This window comes from Antennarius striatus, chromosome 9 (genome assembly GCF_040054535.1).
Source record: "Antennarius striatus isolate MH-2024 chromosome 9, ASM4005453v1, whole genome shotgun sequence".
Lineage (NCBI taxonomy): Eukaryota > Metazoa > Chordata > Actinopteri > Lophiiformes > Antennariidae > Antennarius > Antennarius striatus.
Window position 1 is genome coordinate 22584175 of NC_090784.1, and position 27915 is coordinate 22612089.

General features: G+C 47.5%; 1 protein-coding gene across 1 annotated transcript in view; it reads left to right on the plus strand.

Moving 5' to 3' along the window:
- The window catches only part of LOC137601006 (raftlin), a 76145-nt gene that overhangs the window by 38117 nt on the left and 10113 nt on the right, over window positions 1–27915 (plus strand). The window contains exons 4-7 of the mRNA XM_068322974.1: window positions 5816–5924; window positions 10141–10591; window positions 15984–16187; window positions 21887–22005. Coding sequence (XP_068179075.1) covers window positions 5816–5924; window positions 10141–10591; window positions 15984–16187; window positions 21887–22005 — 883 coding nt within the window. The remainder of the gene's footprint in view (window positions 1–5815; window positions 5925–10140; window positions 10592–15983; window positions 16188–21886; window positions 22006–27915) is intronic.

The following is a 27915-nucleotide window of genomic DNA, read 5'->3' on the forward strand; positions in this document are numbered from 1 at the left end:
CATATAAAGAGTAAACTTTTTACCTTCTCATCCTCTAATCCAACATTGTAAGTCTCCTGAATTAATTAGCTATGGCCACCAGTTTCTGGTGTTCTGCCGAAGTGAGCCTCGTTTTATCAGTGGGGTTTGACAGATGGGACTTAATACCGCGGTACCGCTGAGCCTCAGCAGCCAAGAAGCCAGTCAAAGGTGTAAATCCAAGTAAATTCAGACGAGAGAAAAAAACCAGCGCAACAGTTGCCGAATTAATCCCAACTGGGCCGAGCGTCTGCGGCTGAACCGACGTGAACTTCTTCCTGCTGCAGCTTCGGCTCGGCGTTGACGCCGCACGTGAGGTTTTAAGCTCAGATGTTTCTGACTGAAACACATGCAAGGACAGTTCATTTATCCTGAATAACCGCTCAGATTTTTTTTTTTTTAATCTAACTAGCAGATATTTTTTTCATTTTTATACAGTTGAGGCCTTGGAGCTGCCAATCACACACTGAAGTATTGTCTGTGCAAAACAGATATGGAATGCTCCATATCTGAACAAACTCTCGTTACTTTGTCATCCCTACGGTGGGATGAAAAGGCATTCATCCATATTTCAGAAGGTCACAGTTTTATCTGCACCCCCAACTCCATTAGTAATCCCCTCCCTCGCTGTTTTGTGTGACACCTCCGTTCACTTTTGACATGCCCAGATATTCATACTTAATTCCAGATACGCCTAATCTCCCTACTGCTGCAAAGCAGGAGGATCGATTTCATATTAAAAAAAGCGTAAAGCTGAACACGCCGCATCCGTCTTTTTGAGAAATAAAAGAAAAAGACACGGTGAGGGGAAGAAGAGGGAGAGAAAATCACAGTTGAAGTGTGAAGACAGGAGGAGGCAGAACGGGATAAGAAATAAAAGAGAAAGAGCGAAAAAGGGCAAAGCAGTCTGGCATCGTGTGACGGCCGTGGCCGAAAGCAGGGCCCGGGCTTTATCTCCAGCGTCTGTCACCGTGGACAGCTGCTCGCATCAGCACCAGCCCGGGGGGGAATCCGAGTCTTCACCACGGAAAAATGAAAGTCCAACCAAAAAAAATGGAGCTTCTCCTTTCCGGCTCCTTTTGGCAGTCAGGAATCAGAAGGAGAAGAGTGGTGGTGGTGATGGAGAACGTGACATTGAGCAGCCATTCATGCAGCACTTTTTTGTGAAAACAATGGGAACGGCAAGGTAGCACCTCGTGCAGCGGTGGCGCGGCATCTTTATTTAGCGTTCACCATGTGTCTTTGGAAAGACTCACGCCTGAGTCTCGACAGTCTAATCCTCGCAGAGACGGGGGTGACGCTGCAGGAATGCTTGTGAACATACAGCATCGTGTCATCTGCAAACGCGGAGACACAACCGGTTAAAGTGGGCGATAACTTCAAACCACAGATGCCAAATTGTCACGGGCCGACGCCACGGGTGATATTTTAAATGTCAACCGTCACATTTCCCTGTGTTCAAATGGAATGAGACAGAATGGAGGGTTACAGTTCGGCAGGCAATGCCTGATGGGATACATTCATCATTATTTGGTAATTGCAAGGAACTCCCGTGTGCTCAGGCAGAGAAAGCAGGAGATTGAAAGGATGATGGAGTGCGAGGAACAGAGTGCATGTGGAATAGAGGGAGGAGAATAACAAGGTGAAACCGGCAGGCTGTGCTCTGCTGTTGTAGCTAAACAGAATGCTAAATGTCGCTGCAGATGCTAACAGCGTCGCTCCGGTCGGCTGCAGTCAGACGGGTTAAATCAGGACTTCATGGTTTCATCTGTTCCAGGTTATTCAGACCTCACGGGACGGAGCGTGTGAATGACGTAGCCGTTGGACATCCGCCCCCTCACGGCTATGCTAGTTATATTTCACCCACACAAAATGTGGTTTTATGGATGTCAGTGTTGATTGGTCGGCCCATTACTCTGGGCCGCTATTGGACAGCTGCCCCTCGCTCCCCTGGTTTGCCTTCAATGCGGCGGTGGGGTTCACATTTGTGATTTTTAATTAAATGTCACGGAAACGATCGCATGGATTTCTGTATAGACGCCGTCACGTCCCCAGAAGACGAAGTCAGATTTCCTCTGTGATCCCCGACTTTTCCCTATAAAAAGCAGGTTGAAGTTTTTACATACTGATAGAAATAGTTTTAATGTCTTCTCTACGGAACAGGAATACAATTTTGTACAGGCTTCAGGGATTTCCTGAGAATCTTTTTGATCCTCCTCCATTCTGCATCACCATCAGATCAAAATTTCCCTTTGTGCTTTGCATTGGTAGCATGCTGGGAAGTAATGACATTCAAGGCCCGTCTCATTCAGTGGAACGAATGTTGCCGTTCTACTGTGGTCTGCTGAAACATGAGGGGGGGGTGATAAAGGGAGAGGACCTAAGGCTTCATGAAACATCAGATCGCCGGGGATGGAGCTCTGTGGTAGATCGCCTACTTCGAATGTATGCTGCCTCGGGTTCAACCCCCAGCATCTGCAGCCCTACAGGGGCAGAAACCTGCGTCAACTGTAGGCCATTCCAGATAAATATAGAGGGCATCCTGCACAAAAAACTTTGCCAAGCAAATATGAGCGTTCATCTAAAATGGGAAAAGGATGACACTCTTTGGCGATTGCAAACGGGACGATCCAAAAGCAAGTTTCTACTTTCTGTTATGTTAGCATGTAGGGTTTAGCAGTTAGCTCAAGCTGAAGTCTCTAGGTTAGTGGTCTCCAAACTTTTTTGCACCACAAATCGGTTTAACCAGCCCAAACTGAGATAACATGAGTGATTTTGTCAGACAGAGCCTGACGTGACACCGCCTGCAGCTCGTGAAATCACTTTGTCATTGCAAAGTTGTACGACTGGCCTTCAAAGATCGCCAGAGAAACGCTCCTGAAAATCCGTCTTTGTCACAACAGAAAAACAGCAACAGAAAACTGTTGCTGTAATCACAAGCATCTGTACTTCACAGCATCACCGAGGGGAACTTATGTCATCCATCCCAAAACTTACAACCCCACCCCCACCCCTTGGAAATAAATCATAGACGACACGTCTTCTGTGGCGTCTTCCGATGTTTGTCGCCGTGCTCGTATCGCTGTCGCAGCACAAAGTGGAACAGAAACTGGGTCGGCTGACTCAAACTTCACCCTCTCTGTGAAACGTTCATTACAACAAGCTGAGAGCTTTTTTTGCATTGTCACAACATCAAAGGCGCCTTGGCAGAGACCTGGTGGCGCTGTCAGAAAACGTGGATGTAACCGCCAACCTCCAGGCGCGTCTTCAGGGAACGAACCGCAGGTGAAGGTAGAGATAGAGACCGCCAGGATGGAGCGCGCCGTGCGGCGTAGGTTGGTGGAAGCCACTAATTGGATTTTCTTTCTTTTTTTTGTACGTCGTAAATGTTAATCCTCGCGCTAAAAATCTTACAAAAACACGTTTTGGCAATCCCTCTGCAGGCGCTATTGAAGAAGCAGCTGGAAATGAAAGAATAATGTTCGGAATCCTTTTGGAGAATCAATCAAATTTAAACTGATCCAGTTGCAATCAGAAATCGAGAACGCTATAATCTGGTTTCATTTCGTGCTGTCAAACGCTTTACATTTATCTTTTGGCATCAGAGCGCCTGAGAACAATTCAAAAGGTGCACTCCATCCGGGGGGTGGGGGGGTGCTGGTTAAAAATAGCAGCTGTCTCACCTCCAGTCCATCTTCTTCTTCTCTGTGTGAAACGGTGACTTGTGATGCGGGGCGCGGCGCCGCTTGTCAACCTCTGAGGTCTGCAGTGGTTAGACGGGTGTCAAACGTTCCCACACCCCCCCACCTGGGTTAGTATACCCCCCCCCCCTCTCTTGTCTGGCCACAGATGGGTTAAGCGTTGTGTTTGGCCACAGGACGTCTCGCTCTGGACTAATCGCTCCCACAGGAGTGAGCGTTCACATGGCAACTAATTGCGTATTACCTGTTAATGGCTTTCTCTGGGATTTGTTTTAGCGGCGCGGCGGCGCGATCCTGTGGATGTGAGGTTTTCAATTACACTCTGTTTACTGAGGGACCGGGAGCGGTCGTGTTGACATGTGGGGGGTTTTAAATAGACGTAAAGCTCTGAAATGTTGACGACTGTTAAAGTTTTCCTTTGTGTAGATTTTTAATCTTCTCGAACTTCAAACGGTTCCGGGTCACACAGAAATAATCCAGAACTTCCTTTATTTCTGATCTGACTCTGAAATATATAATTTTAACTTTTTTTTTATTTTATACACTGTTATAATCCCCGAAGGGAAATTAAGAACTCACACTCTAGTTTTTTTGTTTGTCAATCAATCACACGCATGCATGTTTAGTTTTAAATGAGTGGATTCTCTCCTCCACATCTGTCTAGGAGTCACTCTTGTGGAGATGCTTGCCTCGGTCACATGACTACCTTCTTAAAGGGGCCTCTCCGGCCGCTAACACACAATACATTAGCACTAAACTGAAACTCCCAAGTTAGCAGAACCAACAAGAAACAAACGTTGGTGTGACGTTACGAGGACGCTGCTAATAAAGTTGATACAAACCGGATTCACCTTTATTATTTAGAATAAAATGATTTTTTTTGCCGGTCACATCGTTTTATTTTGTTGTATTTATCCGATCCATGAAAACACATTATCTGACATTAAATCAGATAATAATCATTAATTATGGGGAGTGTAGAGTTCTGTTATTTCACAGGGAGTAGATTTTTAATTCATCTGAAAAGTAATATTTTTAATTCTTTTTTATTTCCTTTATTTGTTGTATCAAACCAGCAGCTTGTTAGCTTAGCCTATCTTAGAATTAAGACTGTAACAAGTGGGGAGGGGGATCTCACTCAAATTCTGTCCAGGGATTAAATCTTCTTTGTTTAATTTCTGCAGAAAAGAAAAAGATGAGCTGTAAACAATTTCTGGGATGATTTACCTCCAAACCGTTCCTTCATGTCGTCGTTCTGCAAAAAACCTTCGGTCAGGGTTGATGCAATAATGGGCTCAGTCTGCATCCAATGGGAGGGTAGATAGAGAGCAACACACACACACACACACACACACACACACACACACACACACACACACACACACACACACACACAGCTCAGCCTTTAATACACATCAGCATGCATGCATCTGTTCCACATCATGTGTCCATGTAAAACCAAAGCTCTTGCAGCGCGCGCGCACACACACACACACACACACACACACACACACACACACACACACACACACAGGGAGAGGGCGTGCAGCCGTTTCTCCCTTGTCAACAGGATGAGATGGAAGCTGGGGCTTTAGCGTCCTCGGGGTCTGTTCTGGGATTTCCTCCAGAGGACAGAATAGGAAAATACAACACCATATAAATAGATTGTCCCCGCTCAAAATACTGATTATGGCCCCAGCGGGGGGGGTGGGGGTTGTGAAGGCAGGGGGGGCAGGATTTGCATTGAATTTCTTGCTTTCTGCCTCCTCGTGTGTTTTCTTTCATCCAGCTGCATCTTTGTCTCTCTTAAGTGTTTTAATGTATTTCTCCCCCGCCCTCCCGCGGGGCAACAATAACGTTAACAAAGCTTCTTGATGTGGGGGTAATTTGTTGATAGTGGGGTATTTGTGTGGAATACATTTGATGCCTGATTCCAAATGTCTCCCAATTTGTAGATATTGTTCGACTGTTATTTTAAGCAGCCGGCGAACGCGTGGTCGCCCTCGCATGTCGTACGCTCCGATGTGTGACGGTGCGGCTGTTTGGTCCATCCATGCTGGATGTCATTCGCCTCTCCCCCCCCCCCCCCTCCCCAGGGTGGAAAGGACCCAGCCGGCGAGCCCCCCCTACAAGCTGAAGCTGGAGGAGTGTCTGTCTGCGGAGCAGGTGCCCACGCCGGAGCTCATCCAGGGCTACGTCAAGAAGGTAGGGCGGCTTCCTCAATCCAGGTCCAGCCACACTGACACCCCCAACCCCCCCTTTCCCATAGAGGAAATAACAAGGTGATGCACCCCAGTTTAACAAGCAGTAGCATCAACATCATTTTTGTCTGCATTTGACAGTTTGCTCTCAGTCGCCTCAGAACAGGTTTGAATTATGAAGCACCTCCAGCTGATGGCAGGTGTGTTCACATCCATTTGGGTCGTATATATTATATAAACATATCTGTACAGACTCTGTCTGCCCTACAAGACCCCGTCTGACCTGATTAGACTGAATTCATTCAGACCTGCATCGACCCGGTCCTGAGTTACTGACCTCCACATCGGTGATTAAAGTGAAAGCAGCACAGACCTGATTTACCCGCTGCAGGATGGCTAATGACGTTTCACTTATGCATCATATTAGCAGTAAGCTTCCTTTTTTTTTTTTTACATTTATTTTCAAAGTTAGTCCTAGACTTCATAAAAAGGAGCAATGTTCTTCTCTGAGATATCATTAAAAGTGTTTAAAGTGGCACCAAATGAAAGCAGAGCTCACGTATCTCTAAAGAGCTCTTAAGTGCACTATCTGAGCAACACGTGAGTAAAATCCTAGCATTTATTCTTTTTATTTATGCTTTTATTTTTCTCCGGCAGCTTTCTAAATCCGTCTCTCAGACCTCTCAGGGTGGAAATATTTATTCCTGGCTTGACTGAGAGTTAAATATTTGACATTTTAAAAAAAGATAAGGCCTATTGTTCTACGGCTCTTCCCAGCGTCTGGATCCGTCTATGTAAAACTCTGAACTAAGTGTTTCCTTAATGGCTGGAGGCTGGAGTTAATTAGCAAACCAAATATCTAAAGGTTTCAATGTGTTCCATAGAAGGGATGACAGCAGCTAACAGGATCCAGAGAGCTGAACGCACATCCTCCTGATCTCACATGTCGCCTGTTTGAAAAGCCTTCAGATGAAATATCCCTCCTCTCTCGTGAGCTCTTCATTCCACGTCACCGCCACCCCCACCCCCCCCACTACCTAATCTGTATTTTAGCGACTGTTGCGCCTGAACTTCTCCGTATATTCTGCCCTTCGATTAGTCATGCAGCCGCAGTCCTGCAGGACCTCATTAGTGTTGGTCATCACCATCGTTTTAATCTACTGAGCGCTTACAGGATAGGAGGAGGAGGAGGAGGAAGCCATTCCAGAAATCTATTAAAAGGGAAGTGGACATGGATGAGCGGTGGAGTCCATTCCCCTCAGCCTCCCGCTCTCAGATGGTGTTTTTTATTCCCATTTCTTTCTTTCTTCTCTCTTCCTCACTGTTTCAATCTGTTATGATCCTTCTGCCTCTCTTTCTGTCATCTCTCCTCTCACTCTCAATCTTTCTCTCTGGGGTTTTCATCTTGACCTTCAGACACCTCCTCCTGGTGCCACTTTAATAACTTACAGGGGAAATAGGAAATGTGGTCTCAACTCAAAATTGAAATGGTTTTCTTTTCTTTTTTTTCCCTTCTTCACTCGGCAGGATGTTGATATTCTGGTGGCAGAATAGAGGAAGCTGCCTCCAGATTTTTCATCAAGTTCACGCTCGACATCATTTCAGTTAATGAAGGGAAATGATGTGATGCAAAGGTTTCCATTCTGACCTCGGAACCTCATTTTCTTGACCTGAGACGATTCCTCCTGAGTCAGAGCGACCCGTCTGTTCATTTAGATTAAGAAGCTGAGGAGAATGATAATTCCTGTCACACAAGGCGTGATTGGTTGGGTTTGTTTGTTAGCGAGATTACACGATCGTTACTAGACAGATCTGCATGACATTTCCCCCAAACATTGAAGAGGAGCGAGGATGATGAAGATCGGGATCTATGTGTGATATTAGACTTGTCTTTTGGTCATGTGTTTGTCCTAAATACACAATTCTTTGTCCGGTCAGACTCACGGTGGTCTAGAACTGTTCATTACAGCAGCGGTGTAGCTGGAGTGTGTAGCCATCATCCCACCCTGCAGACAGGTGTGTGTAGAGATTCTGGGGAATGATGAGCAAACTCCCAGAGTCCTTAATGGGAGCTGCCAGGTGGATGCTGGGGGGCTTTAATAGAGCCCCAGATTGGGAGGGTGTGTTTGGTGATGACTGAGGAGAAGGACATGTGTGTGTAGACGGCTGTTGAGCTCGGGACGACTGACCCAGCCAATCACAGGCTCCTAAACGTCTGATCAGTTTTACAAACTGCTGACTCTGTCCTCCTCTTAACCCAGTGATCAGATGTGTCTCATGTGCTTTTATGGGAACTGAAAGAAAAATAATCTGTATTACTGAGGTCTAGATGTTGGCAGCTTGAGCTGTTGGCGTTTTAAATTCAGACAAATATTAAAAACATTCCCAGGTGTCCCATAAAGCTGGACGTTTTGGTAGAATTTACCATTTTGGCACAGCTAAGGAGAGGAAATGGCTTGAAATGGTCTTGTCTTAAACAGAACATCTAGAGCAGCTAGACTAACCAGAGCATGTACAGCAACTAGAGTATCTAAAGTAACCAGAGCATTGAGAACAGAGAAACTAGAGCATCTAGAGCAGTTAGTGTCTAGAGCAGCTAGAGAGTATCTACAGAACCCAGAGCATCTAAAATAGCTACAGCACCCAGAGTATCGAGTGACGCAAGAGAAAACACAGTATCTAGAGCAACCAGAGTATCTGGAGCAACCAAAGCATCCAGAACAGATAGACAAACCAGAGCATCTCGAGAAGTAGGAGAAACCAGTGTATCTAGAGCATCTAGAGCAACCAGAGAAGCAATAGAAACCACAGTATCTACAGCAGCTATCTAGAGCAACCAGCGCATCTACAACTAGAGCAACAAGAGCAAGTAGGGTATCTAGACCAACCAGAGCATCTAGAGCATCTGGCCTTGTCGTGATAAACATGATCTAGCGATGTTAGCTTCCTCAGCATGAGAGTGTTAGCATGCTCATGTCAACATGTAGCTCAGTGCAACATGTTTTATAACAGTAGAGCTTCCCAGAGCCGATAGCATGGATGTAGACGTAAATGTCACCTTTCAAAAATCACCAATGTTAAATTCTTTTTAATAGAAAAACAGAGAGCAGAAAATCATTATATTTTAGAAGCCAGAAAAGGAAATGCTGATTAACTATCAGAATTATTCATTTTCTATTGATCAGCTAATGAATTAATCAACTAATCACTTCAGCAACACAGTGTCTGATCTGTCCTGCTCGTTATTCATATGTGATCCCTCTCCTGAAATATGAACCGGCGCATTTAATCAACTAGCATACTATTTTTTAAATTTATTTATTCCCCTTTTACTCGTTCATTATATTCCCGACCCGTCCTCAGAATAAAAAAATCAAAAAAATCAAATTGAACGGTTCTACTTTGATAACAAGGAATTTGTTAATTTGATAGCGCCGATAATAATGGTACTAAAAATAAATTTGATCATTACGGCCCTCTATTCAAATCAACAGTCAGAGCCATCCATCTCTCTCCGTCTGCATTTCCATTAAATGAGATACAACAGTTGCTCCCTTTTATCTCCGCAATTCCATTTCCACATATGGGGAGGAGGAATATGATGTGGCGGCGCCCGGAGAGCGTTCACTGATATTAAACAATATGGTGGGAAACAATGCCACTGTTTTCCAATTTAATTTCACAGTGAATAACCTGCAAATTTGATTTGATTTTTATTTTCTTCCCTCGCTGTGGCTCCAGATAGTGACAGGCACCACCTTGGCTTGGGGGGGGGGTTCATTGGTAGAGGAGGGGGCCAGAAATGGAGAATGGCATCGTTAACAGTCGCTGACAGTTAACAATTCCATCTCGCTCCGTGAGAATCCCAACATTGACATAAAACACCACCATGAAAATAAGCAGGAAGGGGTTAGAAAAAAAAATGAAGCGCAGGGTTTGGGATGCGGCCCGAGCCTCCAATCTAATCAACAGCTGTGTGATTGGAGGTGCTGCTGCTGCTGGGGAGGGAATGGAGAGAACCAGAGGGGGGTACGAGAACCGAAAACCCAACAGATGCAGAAAAGAATAATGGAAAAACAATTCCATTTCGAGATAATTGATGGCAAAGTAATTGTGGAAATTGTATTCCAGTTTGAGAGCTCTTTGAGCTGCAGTCCAAACTGAGACGTGATGATTTTACAGTCGTCTGAGGTGGTTTTGTTTGTTTCTGCCTCCAACAGCAGATCCAGGACGCCGCAGAGCAGGGCGTGATGTTCGTGGGCTTCGTCCAGGAGCCCTACGGGGCCCCCTGCACCAGGATTAGAGAGCCGGACACCCCCTCCCTGTCTCTGCACTCCAGCCCCAGCTCTGTGCTTGGCTCCCTGGGCAGCTGCAGCCCCTCCGACCCCTCCAGCCCCAGGAACCACGCTGCGCCGGTGGATAAAGCTGATGCTAGCGAGGCAGGGGAGGGAGTGCCCGGCGGAAGGGCGGGTCAGACCGGCGACGCTGGGAGCCACTTGGGGATGGAGGGGGGTCCTGACCAGGTTTCTCCTCCAGCCTCCCCAGTATCTGAGGGGGGTCCGGGCCACAGCGAGGGGCTGACGGAGGACGACTCGTCGTACCACAACAACAACAAGGACGGCGGCGCGGACTCCAAGGACAGGCCGAGGTACCGCCCACGGAGAGGCAACGGTGAGTGGTCTCCATGGCAACCGTCATAAACAGAAATCTCCTTTTCCTGTGGGTCTCGTTGGCCTATCTTCTTCCTCCTCCTCTCTAACACCAGCTGCCCTCATGTCTTCCTCACTACGTCATCCACCTTGTCTTTGGTCTTCCTCTTGTCCTCCTTCCTGGTAGCTCCATCCTCATCACCAACATCCTCACCGTCTCTCCTCTGGACGCGTCCAAACCATCAGAGTCTCTCTGACTTTATCTCCAGAACATCTCACCTTGTTCCTCTGAGGAACTCATTTGTGATCCGATCCAACCTGGTCACTCCTAAAGAACCTCAACATCTTCACTTCCTCCACCTCCAGCTCCACTTCCTGTCTTCTTTTCCGCACCACTGTCTCTAATCCATCCATCATGAAATGTGTTGAGTAAATAAAATATGTATTCAATGCAGTAGAAATGAATGAACCTCTGGGATAGGAGGACGGGATACGGGATCAGACACAGGTGGAGGTGTGTCGACTTCTATTCATTCTCATCAGACGATTCCTGATTGGTCCAAACAGGCGTCTTCACGGACGACAAAGAAAGACCTGTCAGATGATGATTAAGACGATTAAATGTCTTCACGCGATGACAGGACCGTTGATCGGGGTATTGAATGAACGTCAGTTGACAACTACATCATCTTGCCACAGGCCATGGGGGTCGGGGAGTGGGGGGTGATAACCAGCTTCCTATTTCATATTCTCCCATAGAAATCTAAAAAGGCAGCCTCTAATCTGCACGGCGTCTGTTCGCCTTTACGTCTTTTCTTTTGCGGTTCTTTTGGAAGCCGTACCTTTTTGGCTGTTTCTCTAAAGCACAGCGTGGGGCCGCAGATCCTCCTCGACACACTTGGCATCTGCGGAGGTGTCAACTCCTGCCGTAGCCTGGCTGTTACACAACAATGTGCCGCCTCGGGGAAATAATCCTCTCTATCTGTTTCACAAAAGCAAACCCGACTCGTAGCCGCGGTGCGGCGCGTATGCGCTTCGCTCTCAGCCTGCGAAGCGGGGCGTCTGTGAAATGTATTATTTTTTACTTTCATCTGCCCCGGAAAGTGAGACGTAATGTGGCCACAGCTCCTCTGTGGGGACGCGGGTGAAATTAGCACTCGCGTTTATAGTTGAGGCTTTACGAGAGCTTTTCGATTTGACAGATGGAGGCGCCCACCATCATCACTCCCTCCTCCCTGATTCGCAAAAACCTATTTGTGATACGTGTCAAAGAAATGTGCAAACTGTGCATTAGCCGCGCACACCGGGAGCATTAGTGTGTAATTATGTGCACAATGGATAAATTAAAAAAACACCACTAGGTGTTACGTAATCAGTGCTCTTGCTCTTTTGTTCGCCGCGTCTTTGTCTTCATACGTGTGCGATAACACACACGTGGTCTCACAGCGGACCACGGCTCACCGCTCCATCTGGGCGTCCCCACGGCGAGATAATCCCCCACTGCCTCGTCCTCTTCCTCCCTCAGCTTCACAGCTCTCTATCCCCATCTTCATCCCCCCGCCTGCTAGAGTCTCTGTGGCAACGCCAGCAGCGCCGGTGTACCAGCCAGCTGGGGTGTTAGCAGAGCCTGCCAAACTCTCATGTCACTCTTTGCTAATGCCCAGTCTGCCAAGGAGGCCCAAAAGTCTGGGCTACTGCTGGCTTGTCGGCGCTAATCCTCCGATAGCGAGGTGAACGCCGCGCGGGGGGGTTTGGCAGAGCTGGAGAAAGTCTGCAGCTTTACGGTCAAGACAGGATCTCCTTCTCCGAGGAGGGAGTTCTGGGGAGAAACTGAGCCCTTAAGTTGGGAGACTTAAATACTTGGATGGTTTGTATGGAAGCGACTCGGGGGGGGGGGGGGTAAAACGAAAGTGTAACATGGTGGGGACAGCTGCTCAGTTATGTCAGGATAAGACAACCATGTGTGGTAAATATTCAGCGGATACGACTGATTCAAATGAGCAAAAACTATCCATGGGGAACAAATGGGGGGGGGGCACCGAAAGCGTGATTATATTTATCTGAAACCAACTCGGATGATAACTAAAGTCTAGATTCTCATCTTCTCGTCTTTCCACCACTTGGACTGACCAAACGACGCGATCGCCCCCGTGTCAGGGGGGTCGCAGACGCTGACCTTTTGAAGCGACGTGCCTTCAGCCTCCTAACAAAACTCACGCGCTCGTTTTCTCGTTAGCTGGGCCGCCAGCGACAATCAGTCAGGTTAGCCACGAAGGCCGGATTCTGGACGGCTTCGGGGTCGTCTGCTGATGTAATGAAATTGTTCCATTAGGTTCAAAGGAGGTTGTGTGTCTGCGACACAAGGAAGTACCTCCAAATAGCCACTTATTAACGGCGTCAAGTTAGAGTTTGCTGCCCTGTAGCAACAAACGACAATAATAATCCTCTTTAGCATTAATAAAATTATCTATGAGGACCAATTACATCTCAGATCTCAAAAAGCTAATGACTGCACCGTTATTACCGCTGCTTCCTGGAGATACATAGAGCAGACGACTGCTCTGAGAAGTTAATTTGATTCTTTCACACAGTCATGATTCATGGTGTTGTTTGCAGTGACCGTCAACTGACAGAGTTTCTCAAAGATCAAGTTTTCCAAAACCTCGTGTTCTTCTAGAACTCCTCTAGTTTTCTCCCACTCCTAAGTTATTTTCACCCCGAGTCTCAAGCCTGTCGAAGGGAACGTGGGAACAGAACCCGTTTATCACCCTCCACTGTAATCAAGTCATTTCTAATGTCATTTCATGAGTTCTGATCCGCCGTGTGAGTCACGCTGCTCCCGATCCCGCAGCTGCCGTTTCGTAAGATGAATTTTAAGACGAGTCACAGCATGTGATTGTTGCTGTGACTCGTTGCTGTGTATAATACCCAAAATGAAAACTTGAATGAATCGATTCCACCGATTATTTAAATCGCTGCTGTTTTTTTATCAGAGTTTTTTTTTAAAAACGTTAAAACGCGTCAGACAAGAAGCTCCTCTTTGACTCGCTGTCATCCCACAGTTGTGGACGTCACCGAGAGGTGTTTTCACACCTCCACATTTATATCAGAAGATGGTCTTTTCTTATCTCTTCCAGCCGGCTGAAGTTGCCCTCAGGCGGAGCTCCTAATCCCTCCGATGCTCTGGTATATCTCCTCTTACACAGCTTTTGCTGAAAAGATGTTTACACACCCAAAAAGAATTCCTGATGAGATAAAAAGTTTAGAAAAGGAGCAAACAAGAAGCTCAAGGTGTCATCAGTAATTAATGAACACGCAGCGCATGCAAATATTTAAACGGTATCTGAGGTTCTTGTTGTTTTTCTGTCCTTCGTTTGGACGGATCTTTACAGAACAGAGTTTAATTCATCCAATTACTCCTCGCTGACAGGAAAAAGGGCTGCAAACCAGTCAGACACAAGGTTTTCATGACCCGCCTGAGGCCGACCGACACGCGGAGGATCGGCGGGTCAGACGGCAGCGATGGAACGCCTCAGATTCGTGCACACGAACCGTTTTATCGCTTTATCTCGTCCAAATCCATTCACCCACGGAGACCCAAACGCGTTCCAGCGTCGTCCTCGTCCTCGTCGTGTGTGATCCCGGATAAGGTCGCCATATTGTCTTGGTAACAAGAAAGTGGGGGGGAGGGGGTGTAAATATTCTGCTGAGAATCAACTTTTCTCACGAGTGACAAATGATGAGATTTATGGAATTTGGTGGCCAGCTGTCACATCAGTCAGACGAGCCAGACAAGAAATGGATATAAATGATTCATTCTTTCTGGGTGTCTGCTGGACCACTGAGCCCTGCTCCCCCCTCCCCACCCCCCGCCACCCCGTGTCTAAGTGTGTGGGTGACAGGGCCGCACATTCTGCTCATCCATCTGGTTCACTTGCAGAATGACAGGCCAACATTTGCACTGGTAGGAGAGAAGGGAAACGCTAGCAGACTGTTTGAGAGGCTTCCTCTGATTTGAACCCCGCTCACATTTCATGTTTCCTGTGTGTGTGTGTGTGTGTGTGTGTGTGTGTGTGTGTGTGTGTGTGTGTGTGTGTGTGTGTGTGTGTGTGTGTGTGTGTGTGTGTGTGTGTGTGTGTGTGTGTGTGTGTGTGTGTGTGTGTGTGTTTTTCAAAGCTAAGCAGAGCAAATATTTTACCCACTCACATCACATCCAATAAAAGTCGTTCCGCTTTGATTTAGCGTTATATCAGAACGGAGCGGTGACACAGGTACGGCGGGTAAATATCCCTCCTGAGAAGCAGCACATTATGGATATTTCTGATGTAAACAACAGCTAGCCGGAGAGTTTTTAATGCATTATTCAAGGTTAGCCTATGAATTAACTTGGTTACAGTGAAAACGGGCCCTTTTAAGTTCCGCATCAACAGAGGTACACGAATTCCAAACAACGTTAAAAAAGGAACAACGGGGGATGGCTGCCAGCGCCGAGACGGTCAAACAGCTTCTGATTCGCTTCACGTTTGTTGTTGAAGGAGAAGCGACTGAAAATAAACACAGATCTCATCTTGTATTGGCTTTTCATTCCCGGACCTTTTTTTTTTTTTTTTTTCCCGCCTGCCAGGTGCCACTTTTGTTGGCGGTATGGTAATGATGTCAACGCTTTCACAACAGCGGCCTGGACGCCAATTTGTAGGACTCTCGTGGAGGTTTACAAGACGTCAGAGACGAATATGAAACAGCTGCAGAAGTTGTTTCACAGCGTTCTTAGAAACTTTATCTCGACTGCAGAAGTAAAAGCAAATATCTGTAATTTTTATAAATATTAAAATGGAAGACTTTTTCAGGGGAAAATGTTAATATAACATCTTAGATAAACGCCTTTTCTTTCGGAGCTCTGATGGTACCCAATCTGCAGATACTCATTTCCACGTCTTTTTTTATTTCTGTTTTTGTCGGTGCTATTTCTTGCTTTGCATTCAGAATGTTTCCACAAAAAAAAAACCACACCAATGAATCATCTACTTTAGCGATCCAGTTTTTTTCATACATATATAACCTGTAGTGCCAGAAAAACCAAATCAAAATGATTGGAAGGAAAAGAAAGCAAAACACGGTTTGATTTGCGGCGAACACCGCTGCCAGCTTTTATTGGCCAAGAATCTTGTTTACTGTCCTTATTTGCGTATTTCAGAGAAATACTTTCAGTTGATTATTATTAATTTACTGGTTTGAGTTTAAAAAGTGTCCTCCATGACTTAAAAAGAATGAAAAGGGGGGGGAATTACTGTAGTTACTGCGTATAATTTTATCATTAACGCCTTGACTGTAAAAGAAGAGCAGCTGAAATTCGAGAAACAGACGCTGGATTTGAAGTGAAAATGTTTTAAAAATTTTAAAATTGCTCCCTGCAGGTGTGGAGCTGCTGGCGTTGTTCAACCACCCACCGGTGCGGGCAGGACTGGTGAAGTACTACACCGTCAAGGTGCCGCTGCAGGTGCAGAACTGCGACGAGGGCATCAAGGGCGTGGAGGCCAACTGGCTGGATCACATGACCCACCACTTCAATAACGGAGCCTCATTGGTGGATGGATACTTCTACCTGGGTAACGCGAACGGTGAGTTTTACCATCACACCATCAGAGAATATATTAGCCACACAAATACTTTTATTCCCTTGAATATCAAACAGCCTTTACCTCTGCCATTGCTCCTCTCTAGAATTATTCCACCGTACGAACTCTATTAAAACAAAAAAAAACAAAAAAAACAAATTGCCTTCCTGCACCTTCACAGTATTAGCATTAAAATGTCAACATCAGGCAGATTCAGATTGGCCTCCATGAAATAAAAAGCCCCGCGGGCAGCGAGCGATGCACCTCGACCTGCCGCCATTAATTATGCATTATTTTCCAGCAGATAAAAACCAGAATATATTCAAACAACAGTTGTCTATGATAATGCAGTTCAATAAGTGTCATGGAGTTCTGTCTACCTCAAAACATTCATCGGATGGCTGCAACGACTCCAGCCGTGATGTCATCGATTAGCAACCGGCTCTGCTTGGAAGTGACCGCCGCTTCCTGAGCGACGCAAAAACTACAGTCAGTCGACAAAAATGACGATTATTAGCTAAACGGGTCTAAGCCGAGGCTGTAAATGATATGTTATCAGTCGGCGTCTGTTTTTTGCAGATGACATTATTGTATTCTGAGCATTTTGGTATCGTCTTTTTAAACTGTTTCCTGTTTGGGTGTCGTCGTCCTCCATCAGAGAAAGACGCTTCAGTTTCGTTCTGACGCTGGAGAAAAAAAAAGAAAGAAAACGTCAGGCAGTTTAAATAAGAGTCATAATTCATTAATGTGGGAAAGTGAACGCTTCAGCAACTCTGAAAACTAGATAATGAACCTGATAACAAATTAGCGCCTCCTTGCATATTTTATGTCCTGAGAATGAAGTAATGAAGTGCATTATTCTGATTTTTTTTTCAATCTATTAGTCCTCCACATATCCTGCATTTTTCATGCACTGATACACATATTTTGAGCAGTAAAATTACAGCAGCTGCATTATGAAAGCGCGTCTCCGTCACCGACGTGTAGGATTGAAGTTTAACGCCTTTTAGAACGCGGTCGTACTCTACGGAGGTGAGATCGGGTTCTCTGTGAGGTTCGGCCTCCGGGGAGCAGCTGGCGGCATGGAATCAAAAGCGCCACTCCGTTTGTTGTCGGCAGCTAATTACATCAAACAGCCACGCGGCGCCTCTTCAGGATCGCTATCCGTTCACGCCGCTTCTATATTTAGCAACTTTGTTGAGATGAGTTGCTGCGTTTTGTGATGAGAGGAAACATCTGAAGCTCATGAGCATCGAAAGAACATCAGGGACTCAGAGGACAGGGAAAACAGATTGGTGACATGCTTCAGCTGTCATGTAGACCAGAGACCCCCAACCCCCGGGTCGTGGACCAGTACCAGTCCGTGGGTCAGTCGGTACCGGGACACACAGAAAGAATGCAGAACTTCCTTTATTTCTGTTTCTGATCTGATTATGTACCTTTTTTTTTTTTAAATGAGTGGATTCTGAGTCACTCTTGATGCTTGTGGAGATGCTTGCCTCGGTCACATGACCACCTTCTTAAAGGTGGTCATGTGATCGCTAACACAGAACACAATACCAATAAACTGAAACTCCCAAGCTAGCAGAACCAACAAGAAACAAATGTTGGTGTGACGTTACGAAGGACGCTGCTAATAAAGTTGATACAAACTGGATTCACGTTTATTATTATAGTTAGAATAAAACAGTTTTTATGCTGGTCGTATTGTTTTATTTTGTAGGATTTATCCTCCACACCTTGTTTACTGTAAAGGACGGTCCATGAAAATATAAACCGATCCACGGAGAACAAAAAAAGAACGACTGTTTTACAGAAGTTATTCTTTCAGGGGGAGTGTTTTTATGGATCGCAGTCTGTTGGTTCAATGCCTTTGGGAGTGGGGGGGTGAGCGGTGGGGAGGCGGGTCACGGGAGGTTCTGGGCTGGATAGAGAGTCTCTGGCAGCATTGATCCTGGAGGATGGATGGATGGGACCCCAGCATGGGAAGGCAAAGAGGCAAATTAGTAAAGTGAGTCAAAGCAGTGAGTCAAGGATTAAATGAGAGTAAATGAGAGCTGAGCTCTGCTGCACGAGTGGATTGAGAGATCTGTGGTGGAGTGACGGGAGGGTTTGGGTTTAAATACTGATGAGGAGGAGAACGAAGGAGGAGAGGGGTCCACGCCTCACCAGGGCTGAACGATGGGAGAGGAGAAGATCTCTGACCCGGATTAAAACCCTTCAAAACTTCCTGATTGGACAATTTGAAGTCTAATCTGACACAGATTATGAAATTACAACAGATTTCCCCGGAGTCCCTAAATGCATCATAGCTATAGACAGATGTGGTCTCATTTCGTTTTCTGCTTTTTGGAAAAGGGATTAATTTGGACTCAGAATCCACAAGAAAACGCCAAGGCAGAGATCACGTTAACCTTTGACCTGACGGAGGTTCATCTGAAATACTTTCCAGTGCTTGTTGACCCCCAGGACATGGCTACCTCGACACCCTCTAGTGACATCATCATCAGTCGTCCTAATAATGGAAGTTTTCTCCAGAAGGTTCCATTCCCCATCGAACGCTCAACCTTCTCACCTTTAATTTCCATAGAATTTTACTAAAACACAAACACACACACACACACACACGCCGGCGATAACGTGACCTCATTGGTGGAGATAAGGAAACATAATTACTGCAGTCGTGTTTCAGTGTATGATCCCATAATGAGGTCCGCTAGCACAGCGATTAGCATCTGTTTACCTTTTCCAACCTTAAAAGAGACTTTATAACCCTCAATGATGTTTTCTTTGCACACAGTTGAATTTGTTGGATGAAACGTTGAGAGAATGCGTTGCCATGACAACGACATGTGTGTGTTGTTCATATTGCTGCTCGTTGACCTGCAGTTCTCACGTTATCTGCTGGTCTGTTTGCTGCGCTGGGCCTTTTTCCTAAACGCTGCGCCTCCAGATAGTCGGCTGTCCAGAGGGACACACATTTACACACACACACACACACACACACACACACACACACACACACACACACACACACTCTGACGGGATACTATAGCGGTATAGGATTGAATTTACAGACCTCAGGCTGAAGGGAGGGCCCACTGTCATAAAACATGCATTAAAGTTTCATACACACCAAGACACTGCCTGTAAACACACACACACACATTTAAGTTCACAATCTCTCCCTGGAGTTCAGGTTGTTTCCGCCAAAAGAAGCGACAATAATGGAGAGCTGTCCTTTGAGTTATTCGTACACACGACAGTCAAACAAGCCAATAGTGGAAGGGGGGGGGGGTGTGCAGGAAATGTGGAAGTCACATCAGGTTTCCTTTTCCTCTTCCTGTTGGAAAGGCAGTGATGGACGAGCATCATATGTGTTAAACTGGTGTCATTAGTTTAAAGTGAGAATCCAGGCCTGGATCCCAAAATAACGGATTTGCTTGTTTCCCTGAGGCCCCGCCCCCTCCGCTGCTTCCTGGAAATCCAGTCAGCTGGTTTCTGCAGAAGGACGACAAATGTTTGGTGAACTCTATTTACAGAAAGCGTTGCCAAAGAGGATCTTGGATGCGACCTTTTTTTTTTTTTCTTATGGGATGTTAGTTGAACTGGATCTGCTGTAGCCCGGTCCCTTCTGGTTTCAGGGAAACTCTTCCAGATAATAATAATCCTGCTGACGAACAGTCAGCAGACGTGATGGGATTACCTCAGCGACACGCAGGTGGGATTAATTCAGCTGCAGCTCGACTCCCCAGACGACCTCCAACGCATCATCAGGAGGGAAAACGGTCCATCATCTGCATATTGGGAATATCTGTGGATCAATATGTGTATCCATGCTTACCTTCACTCCTCATCGTCTGCATTCAGGCCAAAGCCACTGGTCACCCCCCCCTCGAATCGTCCCGCTGCCCCTCCTCCACTCTGCTTCCACCAGTCTGCCCAGTAAACCACAGCTCCCAGCATGCCGCCTGCCAAACCTTCAGCTCCGTGGAGAAGAGCTGCCCACACACGAGGACCCCCCCCTCCGTGTCCAACTGTCCCTCCTTGGATGTCCACTTGTCACGTTTGAAATATAGATAAGCTGTCAGCCCCCCCCTCCTTTGGCTCTGTGAGGCGGGGGGCGAGCAGCCATGTTTAAATCATGTCTGCAGACGTCACCTGAGGCAGGTAACCCTCAGTGTGTGTGTGTGCGCGTGCGCGTGTGCGTGTGTATGTGTGTGTGTGCATGTGTGTGTGTGTGTGTGCGTGTGTGTGTGTGTGTGTGTGTGTGTGTGTGTGTGTGTGTGTGCGCGCGTCACGTGGCTGCTGACTCCAGCTCCGGCGTGTCGCTCACGTCTAACGGGGTGCGACTTCCTGTCCCTGCGCTGTCACTTCCTGTTTTTAATGCTGTATCTGCATGCCTCACCCTGTGACCTTCAGTGAGTCAGAGTGGGGGGGTGGGATTGAGTGCGTGTGTGTGGGGGGGGGGGTGGAGTAGAACAATCTCACTGAGGGGCACGCGGCGGTTTTTTTGCAAGTGTAAACAACTTATTCTCATCGGCCCCCCCAGGGCAGCTGGGCTGAGCCCTCAGTCAACAGGAGCGAGATAATGTTTATTCACGCATGCAACCCCCCCACCCCACCCCACATCCTCCCCCCCCCCCAGCAACCGACTCCTTCTCATCCACTCCTCTGGTTCTCTCTCCTCCCGCTCAGCCCCCATCTGCATTATCTCCACAGACAGGCTGTTCCCCCCGGAGCCACCAGACCGAACCCCCCCATGTGGATCTCACCTGAGCGATCCACACGGGGAGGGGGGGGGGCAGGAAACCGACAAATGTTTTACCAAAAAAAAAAATAAAGGATGTCTTTCCAATTATTTGCCGACGGCTGAAGAAAGAAGTGGAGAAAGTCCTGGGGGGGGGGGTACAGGGGGGTGAACGATGTCTGCATGAAGGAGGGGGCCGCTGGACGCCTGAGAGATGCCTTCAATTGAGCGTGCTCGGGTCCTAAATGGGTTTTCAAGGGGGGGAATTTAAGAGCCTGTCGTGCCTCCTCCCCCCTCCCTCCTCCACCTGCCTCTCACCCCCCCATTATTTGGCCCCGGTAATGAAATGTGGAGTGTGTAGTGTTGGAGCCCCGGCCCCCCCAGCAAACTTTATTAGTGTGGAAACGGAGTGGGATTAATGAGAAAGCACTCAGACCGGCCGGGGGGGGCGGGAGCTCGGGGGGGGGGGCAGGGGCTGGGGGGGGGTGGTCCTCACCGGTGTGTGTGATGCCTGAGAGCCTGCCTGCATGTAATGTGCAGCAAATGCAGAGGGAGTGACGCTGGATGGAGAGGGGGCTCCCGATGGGGGGAGGGGGGGCACAGTGATGAACCTGTGATTGTTCACCCCCCCACTAAAATAATTTATTTTTAAGAGGTGAAATACGCAGCTTTTTTTGCGTTAACAATTTGGATTATCAGAATATATTCTGATTATCAGATTATATTCTGATTATATTAAATTAATAAATAAAAATGAGATGAAATGTCTTTAACGTCCCTGAAGAGACGTCCCTGCCCCCCCCCAGCTGTCACCCTGCATAATGAATACGAGCGCGCTGCTCATGTAATAAGGCCAGTGTGTGAACCTGACTGATGTCATTCCATTTCCTCTTGCCTGGGGGGCCGTAAGCAGAAGACATAAAGACCGTTTCTCCCTTTCTCCTGTCTGCAGATCTGCCCCCCAAGTCAGTAGAAAGCGTCTTCATCTTCCAGGAGGGGAGCGAGGGCGAGCCCAACGCGCCCACCCCCACGTACGACGCCATCGTGGTGGAGCAGTGGACCGTCATCGACGTGAGTGGGGGGGGGGGGCATTTTAATTTGAGTGCTTAACATGTAGCATCAAACCAAACTAATGTTGAACCTGATCATCCCCCCCTTCTGGTTTTTACATATCTACCTCTGCTGAATGCATTTTAACCTGGGGGGGGGGGGGGGGGACGACCGTAGCCGTCTGCAGCCGCTTCTTTTCCTCTTCGTGGGTCACGGGGGTTTCTGGGACTTAACAAACCGTTAGCATCGGGGCTAAATCCTTGAACACAAACCTTTTTTAGGTTTGTGTTAAACATGAGTTTAAACTCACAGGACCATTACCCTAGAAAAGAATTAGCCCTGTTGATTGATTACCCCCCCCCTCTGTTTTTTTTTTGGGGGGGGGGTTTACTTTGACAAATGGCTCCCTGCTCCTACCCACACGTTGGCCCTGCGGCGCTGCAGCCGTTACTATTTGAAGGTTTGACCTGACTGGAACATGAAGGAGAAACACGCTGGAGGAGGACGCCAGACCTGAAGGTCCAGACTGAATCCTGAGCTGTGACCTTCACAGGTTTGGAAACGGCGTCGTCAAACAAATGAATACAAAACACAACAGGAACTCTTCTAAAGAACAGAGTCGATGTCTCCAGTGGAGGTTGATCGACCTGCAGGATCAATACGAACCGCTATCGACGGCTCGTGGCCTTTATGGCGGCTTTTCACTTCATTTGTCACGACGGTGTCTGAGAAAGACTTTTATTAATAAACGTGACATTCAGTGCGTGTGCGGCGGTATTTAAAACACGAATCGTCTTCTAGAGGCCGGACCTCTGACATCATCCTACCCATCAGCCCCCGCTCCACCCATCAACAACTCCAAAGGCCCATCAGGCAAATCCCAGTTTATGGGATTGTCCAGCCAGGTGCGTTAGCCACATGTGCTAATAGGAAGTTACCCCCCCACACACACACACACCCTCTGGGATGAAGAGTAATTCTGTTACAGCTTAATGGATTTCAGGGCTTCCTCCAACGAGGCCAAACTGACACCTGGTGCTCCAGGAGAGCCAATCAGCTCGTCCGCTGGGACTTCATCAAAAACGGCTTCACCTGCGCCGTCGGCACCGATCCAAACCTGATCGGCATCGAGGCCTCGCAGCGTCTCCACGGCTGTCCCTCACTGTTTGAGGAGCACGATAAATAGATTGCAGGTCGGGGGGGGGGGGGGGGGTTCCCTCTTCGTTTCGGTGGAACGTGCGACGCTCAGAGATGAAGAAGACGAGCGGAAGATCTTTTAAAGGCTGTGGGATGAAGGCCTCAGACTGAACCGAATCATCATTTTAATCATCATGAAAAGCTGAACAGCGATTTGAGTTACGACTGGAGGATCAGTCAGTGGAGCACATTCCTCCGCCGAGGGGGGGGTCTCTTTAAATCGAATTAAACCCTGATCAAAATTCCAGTTTATCAACCTAATCCAATAAAGCTGTCCCTTCTCCATAACTGGCCTCCCATAGACAACGTGTGTGTGTGTGTGTGTGTGTGTGTGTGTGTGTGTTGGGTTCTGACTGAAATATCATCCGAGAAACACAATGAAGACAGAAGAAACATGAGCCGCTCCGCGCCAAGTTAGTCGTCATTTAACAACTGATAAAAAAATTTAAAAAAATCAGAAAAAGCCCCGTCTCACATTGAAATATGTTTTTGGTTAGATTTTTTTTAAAATTGTTCCTGTTTGTTTGCACGAGCCCACCCTGAAGCAATCTGTTCCTGGAGATGAGTTGTACTGTGATGAGATGCAGAAATATTTAAGGAAGCGATGGAAGCGCGATAAAAGAAAAAAACAGAAATGAAGAAAAACAAGCAAACAGAAATAAGTGTCAACCTGACAAACTCTGATTCTGTGTGAAACCCGTCTGTAAATAACAGCAGAGCACCGCCCGGAGCCAACGCAACAGAAATAACACGCCGACACGCCGCAGAAGGATTCATGTGTTCGGCGTTAGAACGTGTTCGGCGCTAAAGAGGCGCGTTCTGACGTTCCTTTTTATCAGGAACAGATAAAGAGCAGATTTTTGGGGCTGAAGTCTTGAGAATGTGATGCAGCTGCTGCTGGAGTCATTCTGGCTTGAATTGGAGCCACATGTAGGGATCTACATCACCGAGGGTCTGCCTATGAAAGTCCAATTAGGACCAGCTCTTCATTTATTGTGTCCTGTGGGAAAATCAATGCAGGAGCTGCTGCAGAACTAATGGAATGGAAGCAATCTTTACTGTCCAAAAACAAAACAAAAGAACCAACAACACACGTCCTCTTTCAGGTTTCAGTCAGGTGAGAATGTATTTATAAAGACCAGCAAAGTGCGTTTGCAGCAGGATGTTCGTGTTTCAGCCGTTCTGCATCCGGATAAAAACAGTAAAGGAGCGCCGGAGTCACAAAAACATCCCTGAATGTGTGTTTTTATTAAAAGATGAACTGATATTCACCTTCAGCGCCGCCAACGTCCTCTCAGAAGCCTTTCAGCGTTGTTTACCGCGCCATTATCCACTTCAAGTCTCCACGCAGAGAGCTGGGTCCATTATTACAGATACATGCTGGGTGGGGGTGGGGGGGACCAGGTTTATCCTCGATTCTCAAGACAGTACTAAAATTTTACAGACGCATCTGTCATGTCACGCTCACGGGGGGGGGGTGGCGGATAGCAGCAACGTCTTCACCTCAGCCGACAGATCAGCCTCATAAATCTGAATACTTCTCGTACGTACGTCGTTCTCGTACGAATGTGAGCATCTTGTGTTCAAATTGTATTTAAACTTAAAAAAAAAAAAAGAGTTTAAATCTCAATTAAAAAGATCAGGTTTGTTGTCTTTCCTCAAATTCTCTCCGCTGCTTAAAAATCATGAATTTTCCCAGCCACACTTTGTAAAACGTCTGTTCTAAGAACCTGAATTTATTCTGGTTCTCTCAGACTTGACACTCATCCTCCAGAGAGAGCAGTAGAGCAGGTTTTAGAGTGCCCCCCCCCCCCCCATGTGAGGACCAGACGTATAATCTGGGTGAAGTGTCCCCGTAAGATAGAAATGTGAGATAAAAGGTCCAAAAATCAATGTACAGCTGCAGCGCCGGGTTCTGGAGATGATCATCCAGAAAGGGTCAATTTACCTGGATCCCCAAAGAGCATGATTTCACTCACACACACACACACACACACACACACACACACACACACACACACACACACACACACACACACACACACTAGCTGCTGCCCGGCTGTGCAGACAATCTCATTTTGATGAGCCTCCACCTCAGAAAGAAGCAGAATGGAACGCGGTCGGCACAAAACCGGAGTCCATTCACCTCATGTCAACACGACTCTCCGTACACCCCCCCCCCCCCATCCCACCACCCCCAACCTCAACACATTAAAATTAAATTATCCTGCAAGGCCACATAACACTGGAGGTAAATGAGGGAATGTTTGGCGCTGCTGACCCCTCCATAGCGGAGGAATAATCCCGGCGTGAGCATTTGTTACTCTAATTGGCTGCAGCGGAGGCGGCGGGGGCCGTCGTATCTGTAATCACAGCCGGGGAGAGAATCGATAGGAAAATGATTACGTCTGCATACGGCGGCCGCTGCACATTGTTTGTACATAACTTATAAAAGCGGCGAGCGGGACGCGAAGCGGCTCCCCGGTCACCTGCTTTATTAGCTCGGCGGTTAGGAGGCGGCGTTCGCTCGGATGATTTAAAGCCAAATCAGACAGTCGAGCGTCTGGAACAGATGTAATAAGGAGTGTGTGTGTGTGTGTGTGTGTGTGTGTTCTACACATATCCAGCTTTTTCACACACACACACACACCCCCCCCGATATGTTTTCATCCATCGAACGCCACGGGTCTCAGGAGGTCAAGATGTGCGGTTTAACGATGGCGTGAGCTCCCCCCCTTGATCTGGAAAACAAGAAGAACCGTTGGGGAAGGTGGAGGAGAAAGTGTGTATGCTCCTGCAGGAGGGCACTCAGTTTTGGCCCCCCAGTGTCACAAAATCGCGCTGGTTAGGAGAGAGGAACTCAGAAACACACACTAGTGTCACACGTGTTACGAACGCTGCAGGTTTAGAACGCGGCGCCGGTGCCGTATTTAAAATGTAGTTTATTATCCGCTACGTCCCCCCCCCCCCCGTGGCGGATCCATGCTGTGTCCTACATGTGTGACGGCGTGCAGAGAGCTGCTGGTTAATGAGGGCCCCCCCCACCAGTCCACCACGACTCCATCCCGTCTGACTCGGGCTAGAGAACCGCTGACCTACATCGGAGGAGAGTCGTTTGCACCGGTGAGAGATCGCTCTGCCCCGTCAGACGACAGGAAGATGAAGCGATGGAGGGGTCAGAGGTCACCGGCTCGACGCCCCTGGAACCAGTAATTACATGAACCGACGTCCAGAACCTTCACTGAAGCACAAATCTGTTTCAGTTTCATGCTGCTACGTATGATTAGTGTTTTAAAAGGTGGATTTATAATCAGCTGATCGTCACAGGCTGGACTCCTTTAACCCTTCAAAGCCTGGACTATTACATAAGTGCCATAATTTTTGGAAAATAAGGTCCTAATGGAACATCCTGCCAAAAATAAAAGACAAATTCAAATATATGAGCTGTAATTTGTGTAATTGTCGCTAAATCCGGAATTTTTTTTGCATGCATAATGCAGATGGGTGAGTCTGATTGTGTACCTCATGTTTTTAACCCTTGAGGAAGTCTCAAAAATCCTACGTCAAATATGATCCACTTGGCTTTAAAGGGTTAAAATATAAGTGCAGCAGAGACGTCGACGCGTGAACTTCACTTTGGTTTCGTTGACGAGGCGTCTGGGTGACATCATCAGCTGGTAGGATGTGAATCAGAGAGTAATAGATTACAATAATGAGTAACTGACAGATTCGTGTTTGCTTCATCTCTGAACTTGTTGCTCCGCTGGAGCACCTCCTCCTCCACTGCCTAGCAACCACATGACAGAGATGCTCCGATGGAGGCTTAATATAGGCGCAGCCATGAAGGGACATCGCGGCGCTGTGGCGGGAGATGAAGCGATGAGGAGATGCAAAGCGTCTGATGAAGGGGCGGGGGCTGAGACACAGGAAACGCTTCGTCTTCCTCTCCGGGGTCGCCTCTTCATCAGAAACAGGTTGCAGAATCAGTCGAGACGTCTTTTACAAACTGGCTGGCAGGCTAATTTAACAAGCCAATAAACCGGAGATATGGGGGTGAACCGCTGCCCCCCCCCCCGATGGTCAGAGTTTTTCCTTCGCCGCTGAAGCTGCGCCGGCTGCTTGGAGGTCATGAATGAAATCAGACTGTAGATAAGACGCTGTAACACGTATAGAATGATGACCTATTGATCAGCGATCACCTGCCCTCCATCCAATCACAACGCTCCAACCACCAAGTTATCAATAAGCTGTTATCGTTAAAGCAGAACGCATTCAAGGAAACATAAATGTGAAACATTTGTTTCCAAACGGCCACATCCGCCTCTCGGATGCTGAATCCTCCGTTGCCGTGACAACGCTCCGGGGTTCGACCTGCGTCTGTCTGAACGGCCCTTTTTTAAAGGTATTTGCTTCATCGTTACGGCGCCGTGTCTGCAGAGCCGCGGCTGACCTCAGGAGCTGCAGGACCAGGATCGTTATTTGTGGTGTCGAACCGCCAGTCGACACGAACGCGACGGCACGAGACGCCCAAGCTGATCAGGGATCGATCGAGAGGAGATTTACGGACCGGCGCGCCCCCTCCTTCCTGAGGCGATGCCCTTTAAGCCAGGTGGTCGACGCTCACCCCTCCAACCCCCCACCTCAAGCCTGTGTTTAATGTCCAGTAGCTTTGACCGCCTTTAGCCCGCCGCCCTCCTCTCCCCCCGCGGTCCGTCTTTATAGCTGCTCTGATAA